Below are 27,616 nucleotides of genomic sequence, written 5' to 3' on the forward strand. Positions count from 1 at the left end.
AGACAACAGCTTCTTCAATTGTTAGAAAATACAGGAATATGTACTAGGAGGATTCAGTAGGAGATCTAGTATTCAGAATTTTTATTTTCTTTTTCTTTTTAAAGAATTCATGTGTGCAAAACAACCAGCAGGCGCACAAAGATGGAAGGATTGCTTGGGGGGTGGGGAGAGCTTTGAAGTGGCCAAGACAAGTATATGGAAATTGAAACATACTGTATAATGAACTTCCCACTTGTATGAAAATATTTCTTGGAAAAAGTCCCCTTTCAATAAAGCACATAAACACACAACTGGGAGACCTTTTGTAACTGGCAGTTTGGAGGGAAACTGCAAAAGTAAAAGAGGACCACAATACCAAAGAAGGCTTGCTTCTCAAACAATTAAGATACCGAAGATCAATTATATGGGAAAGCTTTTTTCCAAGGTTTCCAAACCTACTCAAAGGGAATTGAACAAAAAATGCTGCAAACCTGTTTTCAAGTTGATTAGACAATGGAGGCAAGAGGATGTGCCTGGACCGGAACCATTTCTGTACCAGCTTACTTGACGAGATGGAGTGACTGAGCACTATCAAACATGCAGGTGGGTCTACAGAGTAGAGTTAGGTTGCTATTAGTTCTTTGGAAAAAATCTTGGGAAGAAATGTAACACAAAATTTCAAAGCCTCCATTTTAGAAAACATAAATCTGCCTGCTCTTAGTTTCAAAAGAATCCATTATGTATTTCAAATATTTGCAGCAATTCTGGACATTTTTTGTTAATCTAATAAAAGGATAGGGTTTTTTTCTTCCTCACAGTCAACACCATTATCTATTTTTAGCATCCTGTACAGTACATGTAGAGGGAGAAAAATGAATGTGAGAGTAAAAGAGAAAGAGAGAGGGGGCACTCTAACTTAATTTCTGACATATAGTTGAGTTTGCTAGTTAAGGTAAACAATTTTTTACTAAATGACAATTCAGAAGTACAGATCATAGTTTACAAAGCAGCTAAGTTCATAAGCTGCCCAGACTTATACTGTGGTAAGATGGGCAGCTAATAAATTTAATAAATAAATAAATAATCTAAACCAAATACAGTACAAAGCAAGCACATTATAGCTTAGCTTTATGTGTAAAGCCAGTCAATGAGAATTTTACAAACACTGGCAGAAGAATATTAATGAGGCATCAGGACAGAAGTGAAGGAATCATTTGTAAGAAATAAGCAGCTTTTAGAGGGAACAAAAATCAGGGACAGGATTTGAGTCCTTGAGACTTTCAAGCCAATGTGCTTGTTTATCCTACAGTTTGGGCAGTAGAAAGAGAAATATTTTTCTTTTACTACTGTGAGGGAGATGTTTATTCTGAAAAGTAGGAGGATTAAACCAGGACCAAAAGAAGCTAAACTGGGTAAGTTCACTAAGATCCCACAACTCAGGAACTCTCTCCCTTTCTGGTTTGTACAAACAAACATACACACACATACTGAACTAGGGAATTTTCTGTTCTCGAATGAGTCCTTGGCATATTTTTTGCTCCTGTCAAAGGACTGTGGAACAGGTTACACTTTGGGACCAATGCTGATAACTTTGCAATGACCTTCTCCTGTCCCCTGCCTATCTGGGCCTATTTATGCAACATATTTGTGGATTTGTGAAGTCCTCACCAAATGGGGAAAACAGGACAGACACAGGCTCTTCAGAAGATTTTGTTTTCATTTCATCTTATGAAGTAGCAAGCGAAACTGGCCACCTTCCAGTCTTGGATGCATGGACAATCAAGGCTTGTATCAGCATGAATGCTACATTTATAGATCCTTTAAAAAAAAAGCCAAGAAGAAACCTGAGGTTCAAAAGTACGAAGGAACGAGATGCCAAGGAGGCGTTCTCATCCGGAGTGCCTTCCACAAACTTTCCTGCCAGCCATGGACCAGCTCCGGAGATCTTTCTCCTTTCTCCTTCTGATTCTAGCACCTTTAAGCATTGTGGGACATCCTCTTCCAATACAGGTACCTTCCCATGAGGTAAGTCCAGGCAAAGGGACAAATGTCAGCCCCAAGGAATGCCTTGATGTTGCTGTGCTGTTTTTGTAGCATTTCCCCCCCTATCTTTTTTTTTTAATATTTAGTAAATGGAAATGGTGGTGGAGGGAATAAGGTCAATGGAGGCAGCAATGCTCAATGGTTCATCAACCACTTTGAAATCCTGAGTTTTGCTCCTAATTTTGTAGAAGGCGATGGGAACGAGTAGCTGGAGAAAGGAGAAATCTAGCCGTGTTCTGCAATAACTTGCCAAGGATTCTACAGTAAAGCATTAATGGAAAACAGCAGGTGGATGTCTCTTTGCAGAATGCAGGGGGCAAAGCACAGAGGAAACATTTGAGTTACAGAGAACGCTTCATGAGCACAATGGAAAGACAGACAGCCCCCTATCAGATTGAGGGCAGTTATGCGTGATATAGGAATAACAAGAGCCTTTCCATTCTGCTGGGTAGAGCATTCTGAATTATTTCAAAACTTGTTTTTTTTTTTCTCCCAGCTGAAGCAAATAAATCCTTGACTTATTTAACAGGATCAAAAACATGCCATTTTTAACAAAGCCATTCCATAGGTTCAGAGATGATTTCACTCCTGTTCTATTTCTCCTGCTAGAAAGCGTTTCATTTTAGATCTCTAGTCCACCCACGAATATTTCATATGAAGTTACATTCTAGGTAAGATTTGGACTGTTGAAGATGTGGTCCACCAGCTTCAATGGAATAATACCAGCCATAAAAGCAGTCTATTATGGGCTGCTTGGACCATTCCTTATTAAACTGGATCTTCATTGTTGCTAATAGGAAAGATAGACCCAATTTTGCTGAGTTCCAAGCAGTCACTGCTGTGATGGCTTGGTTCGGTTCCAGTCCATAGCAGCTGCAGCTCTCTGCCATCCAAAGTTTAAAGGACCCAAGCCCACAGCAGGTGCAGTCTATGAATAGCAATATTTGGGACTAATGTAAAACCATTTGAACTATAAAAAGCAAAGAATATTATGAAACAGAATAGCATAATGTTGAAAAAAAGATCATGTACTAATATTCTTTCATCTCACATCATTTACTAACTTGCTTCCCTGAAAATAAGTTATGGCTGAATTCATAATTTTGATCTGTGATTTGTCTGACATAAGTCAGTAAAAATAACACAAGTGTAATAATTCTGTGGGAAGCACGTAAGCCCGTGGCAATTTTTTGAATTTCTTAGTCTAGGAAAAGGAAGAAATGTATTATCCACATCTTCTGTCTGTCTGTCTTCTGTCATCTATCGTCTATCATTTGATTTCCATAGCTACCTCTGTCAGCAAATGATTCTGGGTAACTTTTGATTTTCCAATTTATTCCCCCCCCCCCCAATAATTCAAGGCAAAGGATGGTTTTGGCACAATACTCTGCATGACCCTATGTTTTAAAGAAGTAAGAGGACAGAACAATCATATCACATATATACACAGGAAAGTTTTCAAAAACAGATAGTTCCCATCACCAGAAAACTCTCTGGAATTTTATATTTGTAAAAGTCCCCCCCTCTCCCATTTTAAAGTCTAATTTGAGCCTTAATGGAAACTAGTGGTGCTAAATGCTTTCAATATTTGTAATTCCCTCACATCCCTGTTTACATCCAGTTCTACCTCATATGTTCCACACACAAACTCCCATTTCAGTCAAAACAAGAATGAAATGAGAGAAGCAAATATTAACACAAAATTTACAGAGCAATCTTATTAGAATTACTCAGAAGGGCCAGGGACATAGCTCAGTAAGAATGCTGTTCACTTGTATGATGAATGTCAAATCCACCCAACTCTCAGTAGGATTTTAAAATGTCTTTCTTGAACTCTTGGGCAACAGCTGCCTCACTGTGTTGGTCATATTAAATTTAAATTAAATTAAATATGCACAAGCTGATACAACATAGGGCAGATTCCTACTCTTGTCAAGTAAGCTTGTCACAGAAATGGTGCCAGAAATACAGAATGTAATCTAACGTGAGGATAATAACTACTTTCACAGAAGAATCTACAGACCACATAGACAAAACCTGAACCTGAAGACCCCTTACACCGAATAGATTATTTCTTTCTGAAGCATCTTGATGATGAGATATCAAATTATGATTGTCTTTTCTACTAAAGCCTTTCTACTCAAATCCATAGCTACTAAATGGCAGCAGAGAGTTAGATGGTATTGAATCTCTTGAATGCAATCTGATGGGAACTGGATTACTGCAGTCCATATATACGTAGCCAGACTGTAAGGTCCATATCACAAAATCTCCATATATTTCAGCATGGTCCAGTTGACATGAATTGTGTAAATCAGTTGCAGTTTCATTGTAAATAAATGTTAAGTGAGAGAGATACAAGCTATCTCTATATAATAACATGACTATCTCTGAAAATCATGCTCTATAAGTTGGCAGACTGTAAGAACTAACATTTTTCTTTATCTTGCCTTATTTTTCTCTTTTTGAAGGGATTAAATTTTGGCTTTCCCAATTTCTAGCCCACTATCTGGAAGTTTTCATGAAAGCATATCAAAAGCTAGACAGGAACAAAGTCATATCCAGTCTAGCATTCTGTTTTTCACAGCAGCCAATGATATTCTGACCGAAAAACATAAGACATGGAAGCCTGACTGAGATCCATTACTCTCTTTATAAAATTTTATTTTATTTTTATTTTGTAACAACAGGCATATTGCTCCATGTTTGGATTTAACTAGGACTAACAGACTTTGTTTGCAAGAATTTGGATAGCCACTAGATGTTAGCAAAGAGCTACAACAAATTCTTTGATGCCATCTATAGTCATCTGGATTTTTGCAGCCATTATCATGATAATTAATTATGAGCTGCTTCTGATGCTTCTGAACATGGTTAGGGCAGCCTAGGGCATAAAAATTTGAAATTGTGTCTTTCTGTCCTAGAAACAACAAAAAAGATGGGGAAAGGCTATTACTGGCGGAGGGAGGGAGGGAGGGAAGGAAGGAAGGAAGGAAGGAAGGAAGGATGCCAGGTATGGTAGGAAGCAGAGGTGGTATTCAGCAGGTTCTGACTAGTTCTGGAGAACCGGTAGCGGAAATTTTGAGTAATTCGGAGAACAGGCAAATACCACTTCTGGCTGGAGCTTTTACAGCATCCATGCCCACCAAGCCACGCCCACAGAACTGGTAGTAAAAAAAATTTGAATCCCACCACTGGTAGGAAGTATCAAGAGAGAACTAAAAAGAGAAAAGAGAAAAGAGGCATGTACGGTACTACCACCTTTGGTCTCTGGAAATCACTCAGCAATATCTATCCATTTAAAACATTTCAAAGCCATATTATATGAAAGAAAATAACTATTTTGTTTTCTTCTGCAGAGGTTTATACGTCAAGTGAAAGTTCCCCAAAGCGAGGTAGGCGATCTGCTGATTTACCAGTTGATTTTATTAATGATTTTTCATCACAATCTAATCCGATAGGTGGGAGGGATTTTACTGCGGTTTCATTAAAATCTAGGGCCTGTGCTTATAAACAGAATAAAGTTGGACCTTTACAGAGCAATCCTATATATATATTCCTTCAGAGGTCCTATATTGAGACATGCTGCCCAGTAAATAAAGCTAGGGATATTGTCTCTCGTCATACAGTATATTTACAAAATAGCTTGACTGGTACTAGATGTGGTTGGGATTCCAATCAAGATCCAAAATCTTCCTCATCTACTGTAGACCAGTAGCATGGTTGATATCAGCTGGATATTACGTAGAATCCAAATTAATAAGAACTTTTTGTGAGGGGAATAGAATTAGTGATACACATTTTTCACTTGAGCTCAATTAATTGAACGTGCCTAGGGCGTATGCAGAGTATACATACCTGCTGTTCCCCCAAAATAATTAATGAACCACTAGACAGGTCATTTCACCTTCTTGTCAGTTTTGGCAACATCCAGAACCACACTAAATGGGTTATTCTGGAATACAAGGTATACATTCCCCCAGGAAGAGCCCAGCATTTCAGCAGGTCTTGTGCCATAGAACACAAGGCTTCCTTCCATCTTTTTTTTTTTCAGCCCTAGTCAGGCTGGTGGGCCGTGGGATGCTTGGCCTGGTGTATACAACTATTCAGATTTAACTATTCTGTGCTGCACAGCCTGGGCAGTGAGTTCTAAAAGAGAGAGACTTGCTTTTTCCATCCATTCTTTCTCTAGCTCTTTTTCTTGGAGAATTTAGGTAGGCAAAATGATTTAACCGACTGGGATTACACGGATTCCCTTCATACAACTAAGCAAGGTAATTTTAACTCTGTGTATGTCCCACAATGCACAAGCATTGCTGCCATTGACCCAATGAAACATGTTGTGGGAGCAGAGCATGTGCGTGTGAATGTTCCTTGGTTTAAGGGGATATCTCAAGAGGATAAAAAAGAATAAAGAAAAATGGAAATCCTTACAGTAACCTTTCCCTCCAAGTTTGTGAAGATGTAACTGCTCAATTTGTGAGTGTCCAATTTTGAAAGTGAACTTGATCAGCAGTAGTCAATTCATATAGTAATCAGTCTATTTTCACCACAATTCTAGGTGCTTTCTTCATCCACACTACATGCATTTATTTTTTGGTAACATTTATATAGTTGCTCATTTTATACCAAACTCTGGGTGTCTTCCGATCAAGAATTAAAGCAACATCAGTAATAAAACAATATAAAAGCATGTTAGAACTATTCAAACCAAAAACATTAAAAACAAAAACCAAATTAAGCTTCCAACATACAATCGCCTCACTCTCTCCCAATGCCTGGACTTAAAACCAAGTCTTGAGGGCTTTTCAGAAGGCTAGGAAAATAGAGGTCTGCTCAAAGGCCAAAGTGTTCCATAGGGCAGAGATGGCTACAAAAAAGGCAGCCTTCCTAGCGACGTTTAAGGGAATGGACTAGGAGCGTGATTCCTGTCTAATCTGGTAGTACTGGTAGATGTCCTTAGGAAAAGGTGGTTCCACAGGTAACCTGGTGTTTCAGGGTGCTGCTGTATTCAGTGGAATTGGGAGTCCACATATAAAGAAGCTGAGGGGCCTTCCTTCTTTGAATCATTTTTAGAGTTGTTTCTGTGATTCTCCATGTAGCCTTCAAAATGATTTAGAGAGTTCTCTTAAGTTTCATGCTGAAGGCTGAATGGATGCTTTGGACCATTTTCTGACTATCTTTGTGGTTTCGCTCCTCAGCTCATAATTTCCAGCTTCTTTGTGCGCTCAACGATTGTGTCCCGCTATGCCGCCACACGAGTCTGGATTTCCATGAGCAACCCACATCCTGAGGCCAAAGAAGCTATCTTTGATTTGGATCTGCCCCGTTCTGCCTTCATTTCCAACTTTACCATGTGAGTCTAGGCCAGGGAAAGACACCTGTATATTCTTTGAATGGAGATGCTATTGTCATCATTCTGTGAAATAACAAAATCATTAGCTCACTGGAAAAGTATCTGCTTTGGAAACAGAAAAAGGCAGGCTTCACACCTAACTGGTCAAAGTAAATTATCTGGTAACAAATGATAGGGAAGACTCTTTGAATTACTTGACAACTTTTACCATTCAGAAGAAGGCAATGCTGTGTTAGACAAACAAATAATAAACCATCTTCATATGTTGAATAGACTCAGCCAAGGCCCATTCGGTGGACAGTTTTACTAATGTTCTGTACAGAACATAATCTGCAGACTTTTAGGATTGGGCTACGAAATCCAGATGACTAAAAGGTGCGAAATACCATTTTGTGATCCAAAAATCCATATTCTTAATCCTAACATATGGGAAACTCAGTGTCATTTTTATTGAAACTGGAAAAAAACAAATTACCTCAGCGGTTCATTTAAACTCACAAAGTTGGGGTGCTATTTGGGGAGGGGAAGAGTTACCAGCATACCCGCAGCAAGTCTGCCCTATTATTGCATATCCCAGTCCATGTGACTGTTTTGTACGAACACCCACCTTTGATTCATCATTATAAAAACATGTGCTGCTACAATGCATTTGGGCTTTGTGGTTGAATCTTGAAGACCTCCAGGAACATGCTGTGCAACTCATTTTCCCTGCTTCCAAAATAACCCTTCCTGCCTTTGCTTCCTCTTCCAAGTTGAAATCTAAAATGGCATCATCTCTTTGCTCTTTAAAGCACTATAGACCAAGGGCTGGTCCCAGAAACTAAAAATGGATGTCAGGTCTCTGGCCCAGAGAGTGGGGGCATTTTTAAGAAACTAGAGCAAGCAGAGGCAGAAGGCAACAACAGTGTGGGCATCCTGGCTGTAGTTATAATAAAAAAGCTATACTTTTTTTAAAAAAATATTTTGTTGTGATGTTTTATGTGCTCAGGGCCATAGCGGAAAGGAGATTTGATGGCAGATGTTTCTTGTTCTGTTCCAATGTACTAGAACCATGAATGAGAAGATCTATGTGGCTGAAGTGAAGGAAAAGCACAAAGCTAAGAAGATGTATGAGGAAGCCCACAGGCAAGGAAGAACAGCAGCTCATATCGGCACCAAGTAAGAGTCTCCCAAAGAATTCAGCCTCTTCTTGTGTCATGCCCTTGTTGGAGTCTGACTCCAAGGGAGAGAAGGAACAGCTGACAGGGATGGAAGTGTTGCTCCGGAGGTTGTGGAGGAGGCTGGGCAGTCAGAGGAAGACCCAGGCACATCCCCTCTCCATCCTAGGGCATGAAGGGAGGAGAGGATAAGGGAAAGATGTGGTCTACGGGGGAGGAAAGGGCCTTGATACTCTTAATGGGCTGCAGCTGTGAGAACTGATTAAAAGGACGGACATGCGTATTGGCCAGTGCTGGAAACAAAAATCTCTAGTGTGTCGTTTCTCGCTGAGTTTAGTGTCCCTCCCAGTGTACTTTCCAGTATCTGTGGACGTCTTCAAGCCCTTATTTTGCCTGGTTCCCTTAATTGCTTCAGTGTGGTTTGTGTTGTTTTTACTCTTGATAATTTATAGCCAGTTTTAGTTTAAATGGCATTTCCTCCTTTTCATATCTGCTTTTTTGTCTCTAGTCAAGGATATTTGGAGCTTTGAAGCAAAGTGAAGGAATAAAAAGGGCGTCTCCTGTTTTTGTGACTGTGTTTATTTTGCATCCCACCCTGGGTCATCACATCTTGTCTCAGACCTTCCTCCAAAGACAGCCACTAAGATGGGGCGGAGGGAAAATTCTATGAACAGGAAGATTGGGATCTTTGTCACAGGCAGAGGGATGGTGTGGAATGAGTTGATCTACCAGCTGGCAAACAGCATCATACTGAACAACACGTTTCACTATTTCCTAGGGATCGAGAAATGGAAAAATTCAGAGTGTCCACCAGTGTGGAAGCAGGAAGAAAGGTGGCCTTTGAACTGACCTATGAGGAATTGCTCCAGCGACATTTAGGGAAGTATCAGCATGCTATCAGCATCCGTCCCCAGCAGTTGGTGAGAAACCTCACAGTGGAAGTGAGCATCTCTGAGAGAACTGGCATTGACCATGTCCAGGTCTTGCCCCTTCGCACAAGTCGACTGATGACCAATACTCTTCAAGGTAGGAGTTCATCCTTCTCTTGTCTCAGTTAAGTGGAGTCATGGTCCGAATGACAAAGAAATATACTTGCATTTCAACTTTGAAGGGCAGCAAAGTTTCACACTAGGTGGTCCTTCAAAAGCTAAGCAGCTTTGGATCTGGACCATCAGGAAAATCCCAGGCTTATTGGTTAAACTAAGAAAAGTTAAAAATTATTCTGAAGAAGGGAAGAGAGTGGCAAGCAATTTTGTATTATTGCAGATAATGTTACATGGGATTGATTGTTTATATCACCATCAGGAGTTTAGCACTCTCTTAGCTTAATGTCTCACTTTCAATGACTCTGCTGTGGCTCGATCTTTCCTTTTACGGATGCCTACCCAGGTTTAGATAAAGATTTGACTACCTACTAACTTGCAAACCTTCCTAACCTCATTTATAATAACTGCAGCATCCACTTTAGTTACAACATTTGAACCTCATCTGCGTTGCTTAAACTTTTACTTCCTCATCTCCACATTTGGAAAGATCTCAGGAAGTAGACAGGCATCCCTGAGAGTCTACGTTCTGCTCAAGTGGTCATGAGAAGGGGTGGTGGGGTCTGTAATCCTGGCTGCTGCCTTACCCATTGCAAGACTTGGGGAATCATCCACACATGCTCGTGTCTTGATTGACTTCTCTCTTGATTTAGTGAGTAGCTGCAGCAGGTTTTAATTTTGTGATTTGAGTGAAAAGTCTTGAAGTGAAATGAAATCAAGGCTGGCCAAGTCACCTCTACATCAATGAATTCCGGCATGTCTGAGGCAACCCTGAGAACCCAGTGATAAATCTGCTGTGCTGTCTTCTCAGGTGAAGCTGATATGCCACCATCAACTCGAGTGGAGAAAGGACGGCACTGTGCTTGGATTGTCTTCACCCCAACCCTCCAAGAACAGGAATCCTTCTCCACCTCAGGAATCGTGGGTGATTTTGTGGTGCAGTATGACGTGGCCATGCCAGATGTTTCAGGAGATGTACAGGTTAGGGGAAAGACTACACAAGCATATAATAAATGGAAAGTTATATCATTATAAAATAAATACAAATAAAAGGAACGCTCTGGATATCAAGATTATCTTAAAAAGTGGAAGCAAGATAGGATGACATAGAGCAATGCAAGAAGAGTAGTGTGGGAACATAAGAACTGTCCCACTGGAGCAAACTCTGCATCCATTTAGTCAATGTTCCAGAATGATATCTCTGGAAGCTCAATGGTAGGCAGAATAAAGTTATTTTCCAATAAAAGAGGAAACTTGCAACCTGTAGAAATTAGTCAAATATGTCATCTCTATATACATAAATCTGGATGGAGAACCTGAGAGTTGTATGTAGACTTTGAAACTTTTTTCCAAAAAGTTTGAAAAAAACTTTTTGATACTCACCAACATCAAACTCACCAACATCAAACCACTGAACTCTGACAACAAAAATCACTGAATATTGGTGCTGTGATTTCTTTTTGGCACAATCAAAGGGGAGGCAGAGGAAGGATCAAACGAGTTAGCTGTAAGGATTAGAAACCTGATTTTATTTTCTTTTTTCCTCAAATATTACATTCTTGAAAGGCTCTACTGGATGCCAAAGTCTATAGCTGTATATGTATAAGTGCACATCTGCAGTTGTGGACATTCAGAGTGCAATAATCAGAGTTAATACCAAACTAAATATAAAGAAATCTACATTTTAGCTGTTGCATATAGAGAACTGAGAACAAAGTTGAAGATACACTAAAGAGAACCAAAGGTTTCTGTGTGCATGAGAAAGGCCAGTCAAATAAATGAATAACAACTGAACAGAGAGACATATAAGATAGAAATGGATGTAAAAATTTTTTAGCAAAGGGTTCTCTGTCTGGTTGCTGGGTGGGCATGGCCATGGTAGGCGTGGCCTAGTCGGCCTCCTGCACCACGACGGGATGTGTGTGTTTGCCCTACCTGGGCTCCGGAGGCTTTCCTCAAGCCCGGGGAGGCCTTCCAGTCAGGAGTAGGATTTGGGGGTTCTCCAAACTGAACAGAACCTTAGCTAGGGGATCTCCCAAACCCCCAGCAGCCCACCTCTGGATGTTTTGCTTTGAGCTGTATAAATTTATAGACAAATGTGGATTGACAAAAATTATGATCCTTTAAATCAGTTTTTCCAGCCGTGGCATCCATCTCTAATGCCTGTAACCTCCAAGGCATCAGGAGGACTCAACTTGGCCTAATTTATTGGCCAAAGATGTTCCCTTGCTTCAGCAAATCCTGCCTGTCCTGTCCATTGCCACCCCACCAGCAAGGACAGCATCTTCCCCTTCATGTCTACACTTTGGTTCCTTTTTCTGTTTCTCTCAGATCTACAATGGCTACTTTGCTCACTACTTTGCCCCGAGGGGAATGCCCCTTTTGCAGAAGGATGTGGTCTTTGTTATTGACATCAGTGGTTCCATGTACGGCACCAAGCTGAAACAGGTGAGCAGCCTTTAAGTTGCAGAAGGGGCTGGCAAATGATGGATGGGGAGAGAGTAGAGAGAGAATTAAGAAAGAAGGGGTAGACACAAGGGGTCGTCCTCGAGTTACAAGTGGTTGTTCAGTGACCAATCAAACTCGAATGGCGATGCCCATGGTGTGGGGAAGATTGTAACTTGATATGTAAGAGGAGTGAAGAAAATGAATTAACAAATAAAAAAAGAAAGAAAGAAAACTAGATATATTATATGTTTGTAAATCTAGGAGCAAGAGAAAGGATCTGGATGAAAGTAGCCTGATCTTATGATGGGCCGGTAGATAAAGGAGAATATTTGAAATGAGGGGTCCCATACCTATAACAACAACCTAAGTGATGGTAATTTATACTTTCTGACATATATTTTAGTCTTTATTAAATTAAACTTCCACCTCCCTAAATGTATGCATCTACCTGCACTTCTTTGATGCTCTCTGAGCTTGCTAGTTTTCTTGCAGATGTTTCATTAACCAAACTAGGTAACATCAGTGCTAGTCCTTAATGAAGCTCTTTGATGCTCTCTGAGCTTGCTTGTTTTCTTGCAGATGTTTCATTAACCAAACTAGGTAACATCAGTGCTAGTCCTTAATGAAACATCAGCAAAAAACCACAAGCAAGCTCAGAGAGCATCAAGGAAGAGCAGGTCAATGCATACATTTAGGGAGGTGGAAGTTTAATTTAATAAAATACTAAAATGTATGTCAGAAAATATAAATTACCATCATTTAGCTTGTTATGGATATGGGTTGATGGGTTGATGTTGTGACTCCGGGATTGGAATCTGCTCCATTGGCAAATGTGAGTTCGAATGAAGAGGACTTGGCAGTGGACTTTGAACCTGCATTGCTGAGTGACTTGGATGGTAGCCAGGATGAGGAAATGGATTTAACTAGGAGAGACGAACCTAATTTAGCAGAGATGTCAGGACCTTCGATCTCTTCCAATTCTTCCCCTCTGGCTGAGCAGCAGCCGGGAATAGCTAACCAGGAAAACATGCGAGAGTTTTCCAGTGAAGAAGAGAACTTTGAGAGATCCTGGTTTGATGTGAGAAATAGACGGAGATTGAGACGTCAATCTCAATTGGGAAGGAGGTGTCGAGCCAGTGACTAATTAGGAGATTAACACGCCCCATAGAGGATAAAAGGAAACGGCTTGGCTGGTGAAATTCGCCAGAAGCAAAGTGATTAATGAGAGTGAAAAATACGAAGAAAACTCTTTGAGGCTTTGAGAATTATTGCCACGTCACGATTGCCAGACAGAGTTTGGATTTACTGCTGAGGACTGGAAATACCTCAGCAGTTTTCTTGTGGGGGTTTGTTTTTTGGTTTGTGATATTTCTGGAACTGCTGTATTTCGTTTTGCTCACCTGTAATTAAAGGGGAGACATAACAGGTTGATATGGGTTATTATAATATATTGTATTTAAGCTCCAATAAATGATGACAATGGAAGAATAATTGATTAAGTAACATGCTGGACAAGTGCAATCCAGGTGTCACAGAAGTGGGTGGAAGTATGAAAAGGGATTCTTGGTAGAAACATGAAATGAAATAGGTCACTGAAGAGAAAGTATAGAAACTAAATTAGCAGAATACTACTTTCAGCATTTCTGCTGAAATGAAGAAAGAACGAAGAACATATCAGTCAGATGAAGTAAATTGCAGGTAACAAAAGCTTATTTTTTTAAATAATATTTGTTAATCAGGAAAGTACTATCAGATTTCTTCTGGTTTCTGATAAATGCAATCTGAATCCAAGGGTGCTCATGTTATTTTATGCAAAATCTAATTTCTAATCTAGAACCTACTTTACAATGCAACACATTTGTCCATCATCCACAATCTAGGACTCAGGACTCAGGTTTGACAAAGAATATACTCAGGAAGCTTAGATAACTATGTTATTTTACATTCATTGGAATAATATCATTTCATTTGTAAACACCTAAATTAAAAATGAGTTGAGAATGCACATTTCAGTTTGCTCAATACCAATATTGGGCATCAATTGATCTGATTCGGAGCAGGGGGTTGGACTAGATGGCCTCCAAGGTCCCTTCCATCCCTAGATTGCTGTGCTGTGCTGATTCAAAGGACAGTTTTCTGCTAATAAGGTCATCCAACTCCCACCTCTATTTTTTCTTGATTTTACAGATCAAGAAAGCTATGCACGTCATACTAAGTGATCTTCACCAAGATGACCATTTCAACATTGTTACTTTTTCTGACACCGTGAATGTGTGGAAGCCAAATCAATCCATCCAAGCCACCTCTCAAAATATCCGGAAGGCCAAAGATTATGCCAGCAAAATGGAAGCAGATGGATGTAAGTGTTGGCCTGGAGAATTGTGAGAGATAGGGCAGGAGAGATTAGATTAGATTAGATTAACAGAGTTGGAAAGGACCTTGTAGGTCATCTAGTCCAACCCCCCTGCCCAAGCAAGAGACCTTACACCATTTCTGACAAATGGCAGTCCAATCTGTTCTTGAAAGACATAGAAGGCACCCTAAAAATAATTCCAAGAAGAGCCATTCATTCATATGGAAAAATTATCAACTTTTTACAACCTTGAATCCATCATTAAAGGTTGTTGCTAAAGTTTTTAAAGTTTGATTGTTCTCCTAGAAGATCAGACCGACAAACTTCTGTTTATAGTTTACCTGGGTCAATCCATGGATTTAGTCTAGGGAGATTATGGCGGGGAGGGCAGGGGAGAGACATTTATGTCTAGAGACATATATGTCTAGATATTGCTAATATTGCTGTAGGCTAGGCCTATCAGCCGTCAATGAGAGACTGCCTGACAGTGGCAGTTCAAAAGTATCTGAAGAAACTGAGGAAGCTCCCATCCTGAAATGGCCAAAACTTCGGAGGTGCAGGGGTGGGATTCTACCGGTTCTGTCCAGCTATGTAGAACCAGTAGCTCTGAAGAGCAGCCAGACACAGAACCGATTCTGTGTCTGTTGCTGTTTGGCCCACCTGCGCACCCAGACTCTTACCTGACCTTTATTTCCTGCTTTTTCAACCTCAGCTGCTTTGCGCGGCACAGATGCAGTTGAAAAAGCAGTAAAAAAGAGGCTTTGTCAACCACTGCACACCCGCACGCAGCGCTGCTCAGCTGTCCAGGCAGCAAGCTGATGAGGATTCACAGGTGCGCGCGTAGCGCAAATTGTAAATCACCGAACCGGTAGTTACCTAGGTCGGATCCCACCCCTGCGGAGGTGTCTTTGTTTCTGAGTCTCTCATTTTCCTACTCTTAGGGACTGACATCAACGCAGCATTGCTTGCAGCTGCCTCCCTCTTCAACCAAAGTTCTTCGATGGATGGAAAGGTGGAGAAGGAGCCAAGAATCCCACTGATCATCTTCTTGACCGATGGTGAAGCCACTTCGGGAGTAACAGCCGGCAGTCGCATTCTGACCAACGCTCAGCGGGCACTTAAGGGCACCATCTCACTCTTTGGCCTAGCCTTTGGAGATGATGCTGATTATGGGCTGCTGAGACGACTCTCGCTAGAGAACCGTGGGGTGGCCCGGCGCATCTACGAGGATGCTGATGCTACTCTGCAGCTCAAGGGCTTCTATGATGAAATTGCCAGCCCTCTGCTGTATGATGTGGAGCTGTCCTACCTTGATGGGGTTGCAGAAGGCCTCACCCAGAACCTCTTCCCCAACTATTTCCAGGGTTCTGAGCTTGTTGTGGTTGGCCGTGTGAAGCCAGGAGCAACAAAACTGCAGGTGCGCACCACGGGGCAAGGCCAGGAAGGCCCCTTGAACCTGGACAATGACATTTCAACCAATACCACTCAAGCCGTTCCATTTGGATGCCTTGCTGAGATCAACAAGATCGGTCACTTTGTACAAAGGCTCTGGGCCTACTTTACCATCCAAGATCTGCTGCAAGCCCGGTTCCGAGCCAATGACACGGCTGCCCGGCGTCTCCTGACAGAGAAAGCTACCAATCTGTCAATCAAATACAACTTTGTCACCCCTGTCACCTCCTTGGTAGTGGTGAGGCCAGAAGAAGCCAGAGATAGAAACCAGCCTGTGAAAACCACAATTCCTCCCGGGGTGACTAGAGCCCTAAAAGCCTCTCCTCGAGCATTGGCGGTATCTGTTTTGCCAAGACTTTCTAAGGCAGCTAAACCTGTTCCTGGAGTTACTGATGCCCCTGCAATAACAAAAGCTTTCAAGGAAATGATGGGGACAGGAGCTGTTCCAGTGACAGCACCTAGGCTCTTGAAAGCAGCCAGGGCCACATCTTCCCCAGTTACCACTATGTCCACCTTCACCACTCCATCTGTCTATCCCACGATAACACCTATTGCCACCGGCCACCCCAAATCAGCCAAAGTCACAACGATTCTGGGGAGAACGGCCATCTCTTGGACTCCCGTTGTAAGCCATAGATCTACTAAACCCCCAAGAGCTACCGCCACTCTAAAGTCAACCAGGTCACCTGTAACCCTCCCCAAGTTCACTCCCACCAGAGCAGCAAGACTCAAACCCACTGTTCAGCCACACCCTGCACTGGAGACCAGAGGAATAGCCGTGACTAAGGTTATGGCCAGGGTCCCCCACACTGTGGCCAGGGCACTAACTTTGTATCCTTCTACTAGCCCAAAGATTCTAGAGAGCAACTCCAGTCGTTGGGAACAGCCCAAGAGGACCCCATGGCCAGTCACTGAGTACCATTCATATACCAAATGGCAAGCGAGTACTGCCAGGATGGAGACAGGAAAACTCCCCAGGAGCAGGACAGATACAAAGGACAGGGTAACCTCAAAGTTGCACATTGATAGGCCCCAGGAGAAGAGCACAGTCTCCTGGGCCACATCTCTCACCACTCAGGCAGCAGAATTAGAGGGAGTCAGTCCGGTTCCTGACACCTCCAACTCTGCTTCTGACATCAGCCTCCTCCTGCTGCCTGGGGAGTCTGAATTACCCTCAACCACCATCCAGAACACAGAATATGTGGAGTCCTTGAATCCCCCAGCTGTATATAGCATTTTGATACCCAACAGACTTGGAGGTAAGTGCAAGGAACCTGGGACAGTGCTGGGGTTTGGGGCCTTTTTCTCCTAGGCCACATACATGCCCTCCTCTCTCGTCATTTACATCTGAAAAGAGCGGTTTAGTTGCATGGGTTTTTAGTCCAGCTGCTGCTGCTGATCTCCCAAGCGATGAGAGGACTGCAATAAGGATGAATTGTGCCTAGCAGATTAAGAACTCATCTTGGTTTGATGAATCTCCAGTTTGTTTTGACCAAGGCTTCCTGAGACAGTAACAATCACACGCTTAGTCCCCAAAACCCTCTTTTTATTTCAACGGCTGAATTATATGCATTCACAACCCATAATGAATCCCAAAGAGTTTGTGAATAGTCCAACAGAAGTCTGCCACAGTCTTTTTTGGGGTAAGGCTGATAAGCACCCACCTTTATCTCCCTTGAAATGCTGCCAATGACTAAATTGCCAATTAGCTGTACAAGGCCAAACGGAGCACAAAGTCAACACGGAGCTTCAGAGTTTAAACCGACCAGTACGAACAAAGTTGCTTCCTGCAAAGGCTCCTGTCCCTTTGCTCCTCCTTTATGTCTTATGGGAGGGGCTAATCATCTCCAAGCCTTACTCCCGAATCACTCCTTTTTTCTTAACTGTTCTTGCCTTCTGACAGCTCTGTGCAAGTGCGCACTGGGAACAGGCTCCCTGTTCCTCTGCCTCGCTGATGTCAGATTCTGGAAGCTCCAGAGTCAGCACATAACTCTCAGATGGCCCTGGCCCCATCTCTATGTCAGATGCAGATCCCTCATCTGAACCCTCCCCAGACTCCAGAACTGGCCCATGTTCCTCCCCACTGTCCGACTCTACTGCCAGCTCTGCAGGCTGCTGGCGGACCACAACACAGTTCTGCTAGCCATGTGGGGGAGTCTAATTCATGCCCCCTTTTACTCCTGTTGTGGTACTCCAGCCTTGCCTCCTTATTCCCAAGATCAACTGCCGCCTCCCCTCTCTTCCCATTAATCTGTGTATTTTATGACCCCAGCCATGCATGTAACACTCTGGAATTGCTCTAGATCCTCTTTGGTGACTGGATGTTGTGTTCAATTCTTGTGTTCAATTCTTATTTCTCTCCTCAGAAAACTTGGATTATGGAGACTATCCAGGTAATTCTTCCATCACAGAGACTGACTTTGGGGGACAGGGCCTAGTGAGCGCATTGTATTTCCTATCTTTAAAGATCTTCCCAGATGTTCATCTTGGAGAGCACATTTATTTATTAAGCCCATATTAAACCACATATATGTTGCAATGTACGGAATGTGTTCCAGTTCAGATTTCTGACTGGTTCTATTCCTTTCTCCTGTGGTTTTTCATTTCCTTCATGGCACTGAGTAGTCATAAAATGATTAGAAGTGCACTACAGTACTAGTTCCAGCCACATTCTTAACTGTATGATAATGTATTGTGTCTTCTCCTCAGAAGGTTTTCTTCTCCTCTCCCAAAGACTTTATTTTTTACAGCTTCTAGGACTCCCCTGAGTCTATTGACCCCAACCACGTGGGATGGTATATGTGAAGCCAATTTAGGTACACAAGGACCCACATCCAGAAAATGAGTTTCCTTTAACAAAGAGAACCATCACTGATCATTCAATATTCTTAAGAGGTGGAATGCCTGATTGTTCAGGGACTCATTAATCAAACACACGTTGCACAAAAGAACAAAAACAAATGGCTGAAAAACAAAGGACAAATGAGGATTTGCATAAAATATACATATACTGATCCATAGGTAGGCGTGGAAGTGTTAAAATTCTTGCAGTGTGGAATAGAAATTCATCTCTATATTTTTACACCAGGCATAAACAGTTTGTCCTTCTTAAGAGAGCAGAAGTTAGAAATTGAATTTACAAAAGGCCTGGATTCTCCTCACCCAATTTCTGTTCAGTCACAACTGCCAGAAACCTTTCTCAACCTGGCCAGGACTACCATCTGATGACATTATCAACGCCTGGAGTGCCAAATTCTGGGTAGCCAGGTTTAAAGATATTCCCTTTCTTTCAAAGCCCTGTCTACCTTCACACCTTCTGCTTTCAAGGTGGATGGGCCTGAATGATCCTCCCATTCTTTTTCTGGATAAAGCAGAGGGGGGGGGAGGCCAGGGGGGGGATGCTACCGGTTCTGCCCGGTTCTAAAGAACCGGTAGCTCTGAAGAGCAGCAGACACCAAACTGTTTCTGCACGCACGTAGTCACTGAACCGGTAGTAACCCCGGTTGAATCCCACCACTGATTAAGTCCACATGTACCTGACTCACAATTTGTACCCAGTCCATAAAGTCAGGAGGGTCTCCTCTTTTTAATTAGGTTTTGGAAAAGAGAAACTGGGTGTCCTTTTTATAAAGCCATTGAAGATGGGAGACTAGGTATATTGGCAACCCTGGTCACTCTAAGGTTTTGCAGTTAAAAAAGTAAATATGGAATGGAATTGAGATGGACGGTATTGTAGTTGTATATGTTGAAGGGGATGCAAGTTTTCTTTGCTAGCAACTATTGCTACAAAACTCTAAAGTTGCTCACAATAAAGTGAAAACGAGGCATACTTTGCTAATTCTTCAAACAGAATAAAGCTTAACGTTCCTTCAGAGCAGATAGAATATGGGGTCTGGCCAATGAGAGTTGGTGTCTTTTGAAGAGCACTTTGAAAAAGTAAGCACTTCCTACGTGTCAATGACTCTCTTGTTAAATGTCTCAAATATCTGCCATGAAGTAGGGGGTGGACAATGGGGAGCAGTCCTGGGTGGCTTCTGAGAGAGTGTTGTGAGTATGAGGATACTCTGAAAATTAACGCTCTTTTTTTTGCAGATTTTTTTGAAGAATCGGACAGTGAATCAGGTACTTTCCTAGACAATTAGCACATTTCAAACAATTCCCCAGGGGGTGAATTGAAGAAGGTTTGCGCTTTTAGAAGCATGAAGGATGGGAACAGATGCAGAGCATGGCTTCCAGAGTATTTCCTCTCTCCATTACCTGGAGTGATGCATTTTCATTTCTTTCCTCAATGTGCTCGTCTGGGTGTCTGTGCTGGGAAGCTGAATATATGTTCTTATCTGAGTCACATGATCAGGAGGAGGGGGCTTTGAATAGACCAGTCAGCCTCATTCCAATGCACTGTCCACCTTTTCTCCCACAGGGATGCACTGGAGAAAAATGTCCTGATTTCTTTCTCTTTTTTTTGGTCCTCAGTCCTCAGCCAGATCCAACTCAGTTTTGAAGTTGATAATTGAAGCAATTTTGATCCCATTCTGTCCAATTCTCAGAAAGCTATCCTGCTGATGGGCCACAGTCTTGAATCCCTTTATATAATTTCTTTCCTACATGTTACGCTAGGGGGGAAAGCAATGAAATGACATACCCTATAAATCAGCCAGTCAGTCAATGCATATTAGTGCATAATCGGTGGAACGACCTGCCTCTGGAAATTGCAGGTGCTTCAAGGCTGGAGGTTTTTAAGAAGAGATTTGTCTGAAATGGTATAGGGCAGTGATGGCTAATCTTTTTGGGCTCCTGTGCCAAAAATTGTGTGCGTGCTTGTGCTCATGCACTCGCATGCCAGCACCCAGAAGGCAACGTGCATGCCCCCCACGCCTCCTGAGCATGCACACGCAACTCCTCCACCACTGCCCTCTTACCTGCACAGCACCTCCCAGTTGATTTTCAGTCCCTTTGAGGCCTTTTTCGGCCTCCCAGAGGCTTGAGGAAAGCCTTTGCAGGCCAAAAAATAGGCCCATTTCGTCACTTCTGATATTTCCGGAAATACCAGAAATGACGAAATGGGCCTATTTCAGCTGTGAGGCGCGCGCATGCACAGTGAGGTAAGTGCCTGCAGCTCGCGTGTTGGCACAAATGGCTCTGCATGCCACCTGTAGCACCCGTACCATAGGTTTGCCATCACGGGTATCGGGTCTCCTGCTTGAGCAGGTGGTTGGGCTGGATGACCTCCAAGGTTCCTTCCAACTGTTCTGTTATTATTATTTTGTGTGTGGGGGCATATGTGTCCCTCTCCCTGGTTCATGTCAAAACTATTGGATAACTTTTCAAAAGATACAGCAAATTGGAACTAGAAGAGCCTGAAAATTGAGACTGAATTAAGATTGATTGCTGGGTAATGGAATGAGACTTGGTGTACACTTAAACTGAAATATTTCTCTAATGCGCAATGGATTTCATCTTTCTCTCTTTTCAGACTCCCTGGGAGCGTCACCCAAGTCTGGCCTCTTCACTTTCTCCTCTTGGGGTAACAACCCATTCCTAGCTATGAAGAATTCACAGGACCCCCATGTTTTAAAAATGTCTTGTTAAGGGACACCCTTTGCTTCTTCCTTGCAGTGGATGGAGACCCTCACTTTGTAATAAAGTTGCCACGTTCACAGGGGAATCTGTGCTTCACCTTGGATGGACGCTTAGGAGATATCCTGCGGCTGGTGAGCGACCCTGCCACAGGTAAGAGCTGTGATTAGAACTTGCCCCCCGCAGCTCCAGGGGGCTAAAGGTGAAGACAGGTGGGAGACCATAAGCTTGTTTTGGTCTGGTGCTTGGGATAATATGCCAAAATGTTATTCCCCAAGTCAAACAACGAAACTAGTGTGAAAAGTATCACAATAACAGAACAAAATAACAGACCAACAGAGTTGGAAGGGACCTTGGAGGTCTTCTGGTCCAACCCCCTGCTAAAGTAGGAAACTCTATAACATTTCAGATAAATGGTTGTCCAATCTCCTTAAAAACCTCCATTGTTGGCGCGCCACAACATCTGGAGGCAAGTTTTTCCACAGATTAATTGTTCTGTCAGGAAAACTTCCATTTTAAACAGCCAGGTGTTTCTGAGCATTCTTCCTTTCTAAAATGAAACAGCTTTAAATATTTTTAATGATAGGAAGAGTTAAGTAATGGCAGTTGGGTTGAAGGCACCTATGGGGGAAAGAGGTGGTTTTTGAGACAGGAGAGGCAGAGAGGATGTTCAGCAGAGCGGGTGGAAGAACAGCAACAGTGGATCTTCTGCCTCCATTTTGTTGAGGGGCCAAGGGGGAAAGGAAGAATCTGACGGTTGCCTTTCTTTGCCTTCAGGTTTGTCTGTTAATGGACACCTAATGGGAGCCCCTTCGAGGCCAGGCCACGAAGAACGTCCCCGTACCTATTTGGATGTCATCACCATAGTAGTGGAGCGCCCACATGCCAGCTATGTGGTTAATATAACCCAGAAAGGCGTGACACTATATGGCGAGGAAGTGCTGGTCTTGCCCTTAATTCAGCAGGCCACAATCAGTAAGCCCCCTCTGGCAATCTCCATGTGGCCTGAGGCCAACATCACTGTCCAGATTGGCTCTACGATTGAATTTCTTGTTCTGCTGCATCACTATAGTCATCCCACAGTCCTGCAGTTGGATCATCTTGGCTTCTATATTATGAAGGGCCAAGGCCTGTCAGCATCAGCAGGCGGCTTGCTAGGTAAGCTGTTTTATGAGGAGGGTGACTATCATGTTTTCTAGTTCCAAGCCTTCATCTATTTATGTTCTGCCCTGAGTTCCCTTCTTGCTACTTTCCAGAGTACTGTAAATGTAATGTATTCTTAAGAATCAAAGAAGTAATTCTAAAAAAAAAAAAACCAATTTGCCAGCTGGTCCTACATATTAAAAATACAGTCCATTCCCTGTGAGAGCTGGCAACTCACTGATGATATCCATAACTACAATGACATGCTGACTGGGAATTCTGGGTACTGTAGTCTTAATAAATATCGAGATCTCCAGTGTCTTAGAAGGTAAAAATAAGAGATAAATGACCTGCAACTCCTTTGTTAATGTAGATAGAGAAGTAGTTTTTGCAATGCCTATTTTCTCTTTCCCAGGCCAGTTCCAGAATAGCAACATCAGCCTTTCCCCAGATCCATCTCATGGGGGCAAAGTTGCCTGGATGCAAAGCGGTGCAAACAAAGTACTACTCACTGAAGTCTCCAAGGTGCTAAAGGATTCAGTCCAGAGGGCTCATGAAGCCAAGTGCTGGCTGGTGAAGCGCAAGGATGTGGAAGAGTTACTGGGAGCTTCCTACAGCTCCTACCTTGCCTCCAACCTATTGGAAATATGAGCTGCCCCCCTCCTTCCATTCTTTTGTCTAGAAAAGCTGGACCAGCAGGCTACCAGAATACAGGACCATTTTCCTGTTCCTCCTTCACCATTTTGGTCACCCATAATGGGAAGAAAGGGAGAAATCCAAGATCTTCTTCTGGACCTTTGCAGTAGGTCCTTGGAAATGGAAGAGATATCGCACTATAATCAAAGAGAGACCAATTTCTCACTATGTTGTAGGCCCAATCTATCCCCATGCTGTACTGTGCTGATATAACGCAGAAAAAGGACATTGTGCTTAACTGCAAATATGTCTTCTGGGTAGCAGACGGAGGGATCTTGAATGTGCTTGTTCCTTCTTTTCTCTCTGAAAGGTCAAGAGAGCTTTACCTTGGCTTTTCGGAATTAGCACAACAGATTTCCCTCCTAAAGTTCACAGCCTTAATTGGAATTGTTAAGAACAAAGAAAGGATGAGGCTTTCTGTGGGCCTCAAACGCTGGGCTGAGAATTGTGTGAGATCCACTCCGACCCCTCCATACTGTCCTTGTCTAGCTACGCTCCATGATGAAAACCATAAAGGCAAGACCGTTGTCCCCTTTTCAATCAATATACCAACCACAGTGCCACCACACTGCAGTATTTCAGCTCAAATCAAATTGACCAAACCTGTGAGACAAACTGCTGTTCAAAGGTACAACAGAAGGGAAACGACTTAGGCATCCAAATTGCTGGCTCAACTAAAGAAAAAATAGCAGCCCTGCAAATTTCTTCCAACAGCAGGAAAATACAGATCCTACGAGGCATTGAGCAGTTTGAGAGCCATTTTTTTAACCTGGCTTAATATCTTCTGGGCATGTTTTAGTTATTCAACAATCCAGTTTATGCCAAATGAGCCTTTTCCTTTGGAGTGTTTTGGCTTTGGACAGGTGAACAATAGTATGAAGAGTGAGCACTCGTTGTCTTCCTTGTGGCAGGTTTTTCTGAACACGAAACATCCTGGGGAGCAGCTGGGAAGAGCAACCCATTCAAAATACTTCCATCACCAATAGAGAAAAATTTACCAGCTTGGTCAGTTGGCTAGAGGAAAAGTGGTGGGTGGGTTGCTTTTTATCATTTTAGAGGGGCCCCCATTGTTTCATTTGTAGATTTAACCAGACCCCATGTAGCCAAAAAGAAATTTACCTTCTGGAGACTAAAAGTAGAAATGGGTAGGATGGCAGCTGGATTCTTTGCGTCCCGTTCCTTTATGCGACTTGGCAGTCTTTCGCAATTTCTCCTCCCAGAAATCCCGCATCAACAAGGAAACTCAAATTGTTCACCTAGTGTCCTATGCAGGGAAAGCGACTGGTTGTTTTTTTTAAAAAAAGAAGGGAATAAAAGCTACTACCGTAATGCACCTGCCAAACATTTTTGCACTGAAAGGTCTTAGCAGAAGTATATAGTCAAAGCATGTGGCAAGCTGAGTGGCAGAATCAAGTAAATCACAGCAATAATCTGACCGATGTGAATCTAGCCTCTGTCCAGGGTTTTTTCCTTCCATCAGCCCTTGTAATCCATACAGCAAAAATCTTAACATGATAGCTGAGAGATGACAGGCGAAAGCCCTTGGCTCGCTAATTATTTCTCCTTGCAGAAGGTTGGTGGATGATGTTCTTCATGATGCTCCTGCGTTATATGTATATTTCTTTTACCTGTTTTGCTTGTCTGCAGTAAGAAAACCCCCTCAGTTCTGCAGCCGAGAGCCATTCCTTCCCCCCTCCCCAAGTCCCTGGGGCCCTGCAGCACCCAAGATGTATTATCCTTGTAATTACTGCGGGATCAGACTCTCTTTTCGTGTGTTAATGTGTATTTTACAATTCTTACAATAAAAACAAAAATCGCTGCCCGAGATATTATTGTAAACCTGCAGCTGAAGCAAATATAGGAGAGTAATTTAAGGAAAAGGAAAAAAGGCAATCACCCTTAGCTGGGAGAACGAGCCTTTCAGTTTCGCTTGATAAAATAACTTTGGGGTATTAATTTCGTGTCCCCCCAAATCAACCGACCATTACTAATGCCAATTCTGAATAAAAGGTGGCTTGGGACACTTTGCCGGGAGAAACTCCACGTGAGATCTGTGTGACACACACTTCATGAACAGTACCAAGGAATGCTCATATATAAAATAATTAAATGGGTGAACATTCAGTTTGGTTATTTGATGATATAGCAATTTAGATCACCTTTTATTTTCCAATTGGCAAAAAACTCCCCCAAAAAAAAAAAAAAAAGGTTTGGATAGCATTCCTGAAATAATTCCCCAGTGGTGACTCCTTTTAGCACAACTGTCTTTAAAACAAAAAGCTGTGCATAATAATGCCCCCACCCTTAAAAACTATATGGAGAATGTATGCCTCAGTCAGGGTGCTGCACCCCCTGTAGTAACTCTTGTGCAAGAAACTGCTATATCTGTAGTTCGGTATCAGACTCTCCAAAACACGGATGTTTGTGGGCAAGTTCTCCCAGATCCCAGTGAAAGCATTTGTTCCGAGAGGAACAGAATCAGAAAAATATATCTCAGGCATATGCCACAATAAACTGAAAGGTTTTCTTTTATTCTAACCCCTGGAAAAAATTATATATATCTAATGTTATATAATTATATATATAAATTATATATATATAATTTTCTCCCCCTTAAACACACATTTCTAGAGCGAGGCCTAAAAAATAGAATTCAAACATTTACACAAAGCTTGCTGGAGTCTGGTGTAAAAATATGATACACAGCTGTATTAACTGAGCTGTGCTGCTGGGTAGAAACATCTTTTAAGTCTTACTTAGGGGGCATGACGCCCTCCCTGCCGCCATAGAAGGGGGAGAAGGAGAAGAAGGAGAAGAAGGAGAAGGGAGGACAGACTGCTTTATGCCAAGAATGTAAAAAAACAAGCCCTGAAATTAACAAAAACGAGAGATCTGCAAAAGGAACAGCTGTGAAACCTACTGGAAAACTTCACATCTGGAGCAGGAAGAATCTGCTAATATTCCACATGGAATCTCCTGGTTGGCAGCCCCATCTGGCAAGTGAACAGTTTCCAACAACTGACTGGGGAGAGCTGGGATTTTCATCAATTTAAAATACAAACACTCAAAGCAACAGAAGTCCCTCTGCATGTACAGATATGCAAACCAGAGAGGAGGCAGCTTATTTAGCCTTCTACCTCAACTGCCTTCTTGTACATGCTGCAAATCTTTTATAATTTGCATTACACCGCCCCTCCCTTTTGCATTCCGCAGAAACAGATCTCTCAAGAAGCTCTCGGTCTTTCTATTTTGGATGGATAACGTAAGGTATGATGAACGAATGATTCCCTGCTGCCAAATGACTGGAAGTTTCAAAATTCTCTCGACGGAGAGGGGGTTATTTCCAGTGTCTGCCTACTCCATCCACAAACCCCTGACTGCTGAAAAACAGGGAAGCATCCAGTTCCCTTTGTAAAACAAGTGGTTCCTCTCTTGCCCTTCCAGGCTTTGGAAGGATCTCTCCAGAACAGCGTATCTCAAGCGGAGCAATTTAAAGATGGGTGAACTTCCAAGAATTCCCCGGCCAAAAGTAGTGCCAGCTGGAGAATTCTGGAAGTTAAAGTCCATTCATCTCAGAATCATTGAAGTTGAGAAATGCTATTCTGCAAAGGAACCACCTGCTTGTGTAAAAAAAAAAAAACAAGCAGCTACTTTCTGCCGGGAAAAACATTTTTAAAAAGTAATGAAAAAAAGAAAGAAAAAAGGAACACTCCTTGGCATGCCAGGGTCTGCCAACAGCAACGAAAGATACAAAGGGCATTTGAAGCTGCTTAGGAGGAAAAGATAAAGCCAACATCTGTAAGGTGTGACTTGACAGAAGGAAGGGAGCATTCAAAAGAGGTATCAGCCCCAGAACAAAAAAGGAAATGCAGTGGGTCGAGGTAGGGATGGAGAATCAGTGGGCACAACGAACCCCCCGCCTCCTATGTTGCCTGTCTTTTCAGGAAAACCAGTGTGGTTCGCCTCTGTGTTGAGGTGCTGCCAATCGAGTTCAAAGCTTCCAACAGCAGCACAGGCAGCTCAGACTTGGCTCTGATCCATGTGAGGGAAGGAGAGGTAGAGTAGCGCAGGCCTTGCCCACACGCCCAAGGTCCTGTCAGCCCTCCAAAGACACCAAGCGGTGCCTCCAAGTGGGTCTCTGTGCCTCACCCAACTTCTGCTGCCCAAGAGCTGGGCATGTGGTCTGGAGCTGACATGGGGGATGCACTCAGAGGAGTAGCTTGCCATTGCGATGGATCTTGAGGATGCGTCCCAGTCGCTGCTTTGCTGTCGCTAAGCCCTTCTTGGGGCGTTTTCCTAAAGGGGAAGGGGAAAAAAAAAGAGTTAGCATTCTAACTAGACAATCATTTTAGAGATATTTCCTTACCAG

The 27,616-nt window shown here is 42.6% G+C and overlaps 2 protein-coding genes across 3 annotated transcripts in view; one reads left to right on the forward strand and one right to left on the reverse strand.

Moving 5' to 3' along the window:
• Positions 1-1,836: 1,836 nt before the first annotated feature.
• Positions 1,837-25,070, forward strand: ITIH6 (inter-alpha-trypsin inhibitor heavy chain family member 6). The gene is made up of 15 exons (XM_087925735.1): positions 1,837-2,004; positions 5,382-5,417; positions 7,224-7,378; positions 8,426-8,536; positions 9,314-9,561; positions 10,390-10,559; positions 11,910-12,026; positions 14,214-14,385; positions 15,321-17,090; positions 18,198-18,224; positions 19,924-19,953; positions 21,305-21,355; positions 21,448-21,561; positions 22,186-22,566; positions 22,967-25,070. Exons 1-15 carry the CDS (start codon positions 1,852-1,854, stop codon positions 23,200-23,202), a joined length of 3,771 nt encoding a protein of 1,256 aa, XP_087781861.1. The 5' UTR covers positions 1,837-1,851; the 3' UTR covers positions 23,203-25,070.
• Positions 25,013-27,616, reverse strand: part of PHF8 (PHD finger protein 8) — a 28,712-nt gene continuing 26,108 nt past the window's right edge. For both annotated transcript variants that reach the window (XM_026711541.2, XM_087925738.1), the window contains exon 21: positions 25,013-27,543. In XM_026711541.2, the coding sequence (XP_026567326.1) occupies positions 27,455-27,543 (89 nt within the window). In that variant the 3' untranslated portion in view covers positions 25,013-27,454. The remainder of the gene's footprint in view (positions 27,544-27,616) is intronic.

This window comes from Pseudonaja textilis, chromosome 2 (assembly GCF_049901715.1).
Source record: "Pseudonaja textilis isolate UNSWEBS1 chromosome 2, rPseTex1.2, whole genome shotgun sequence".
Classification (NCBI taxonomy): Eukaryota; Metazoa; Chordata; class Lepidosauria; order Squamata; family Elapidae; genus Pseudonaja; species Pseudonaja textilis.

Bases quoted from the DNA above. Each gene is read 5' to 3' on its own strand.
- ITIH6 (XM_087925735.1), top strand. From the start codon at position 1,852: ATGCCAAGGAGGCGTTCTCATCCGGAGTGCCTTCCACAAACTTTCCTG. The intron at 7,379-8,425 runs GTGAGTCTAGGC...CCAATGTACTAG, and splicing joins TTCATTTCCAACTTTACCAT to AACCATGAATGAGAAGATCT. The intron at 12,027-14,213 runs GTGAGCAGCCTT...TTGATTTTACAG, and splicing joins ACGGCACCAAGCTGAAACAG to ATCAAGAAAGCTATGCACGT.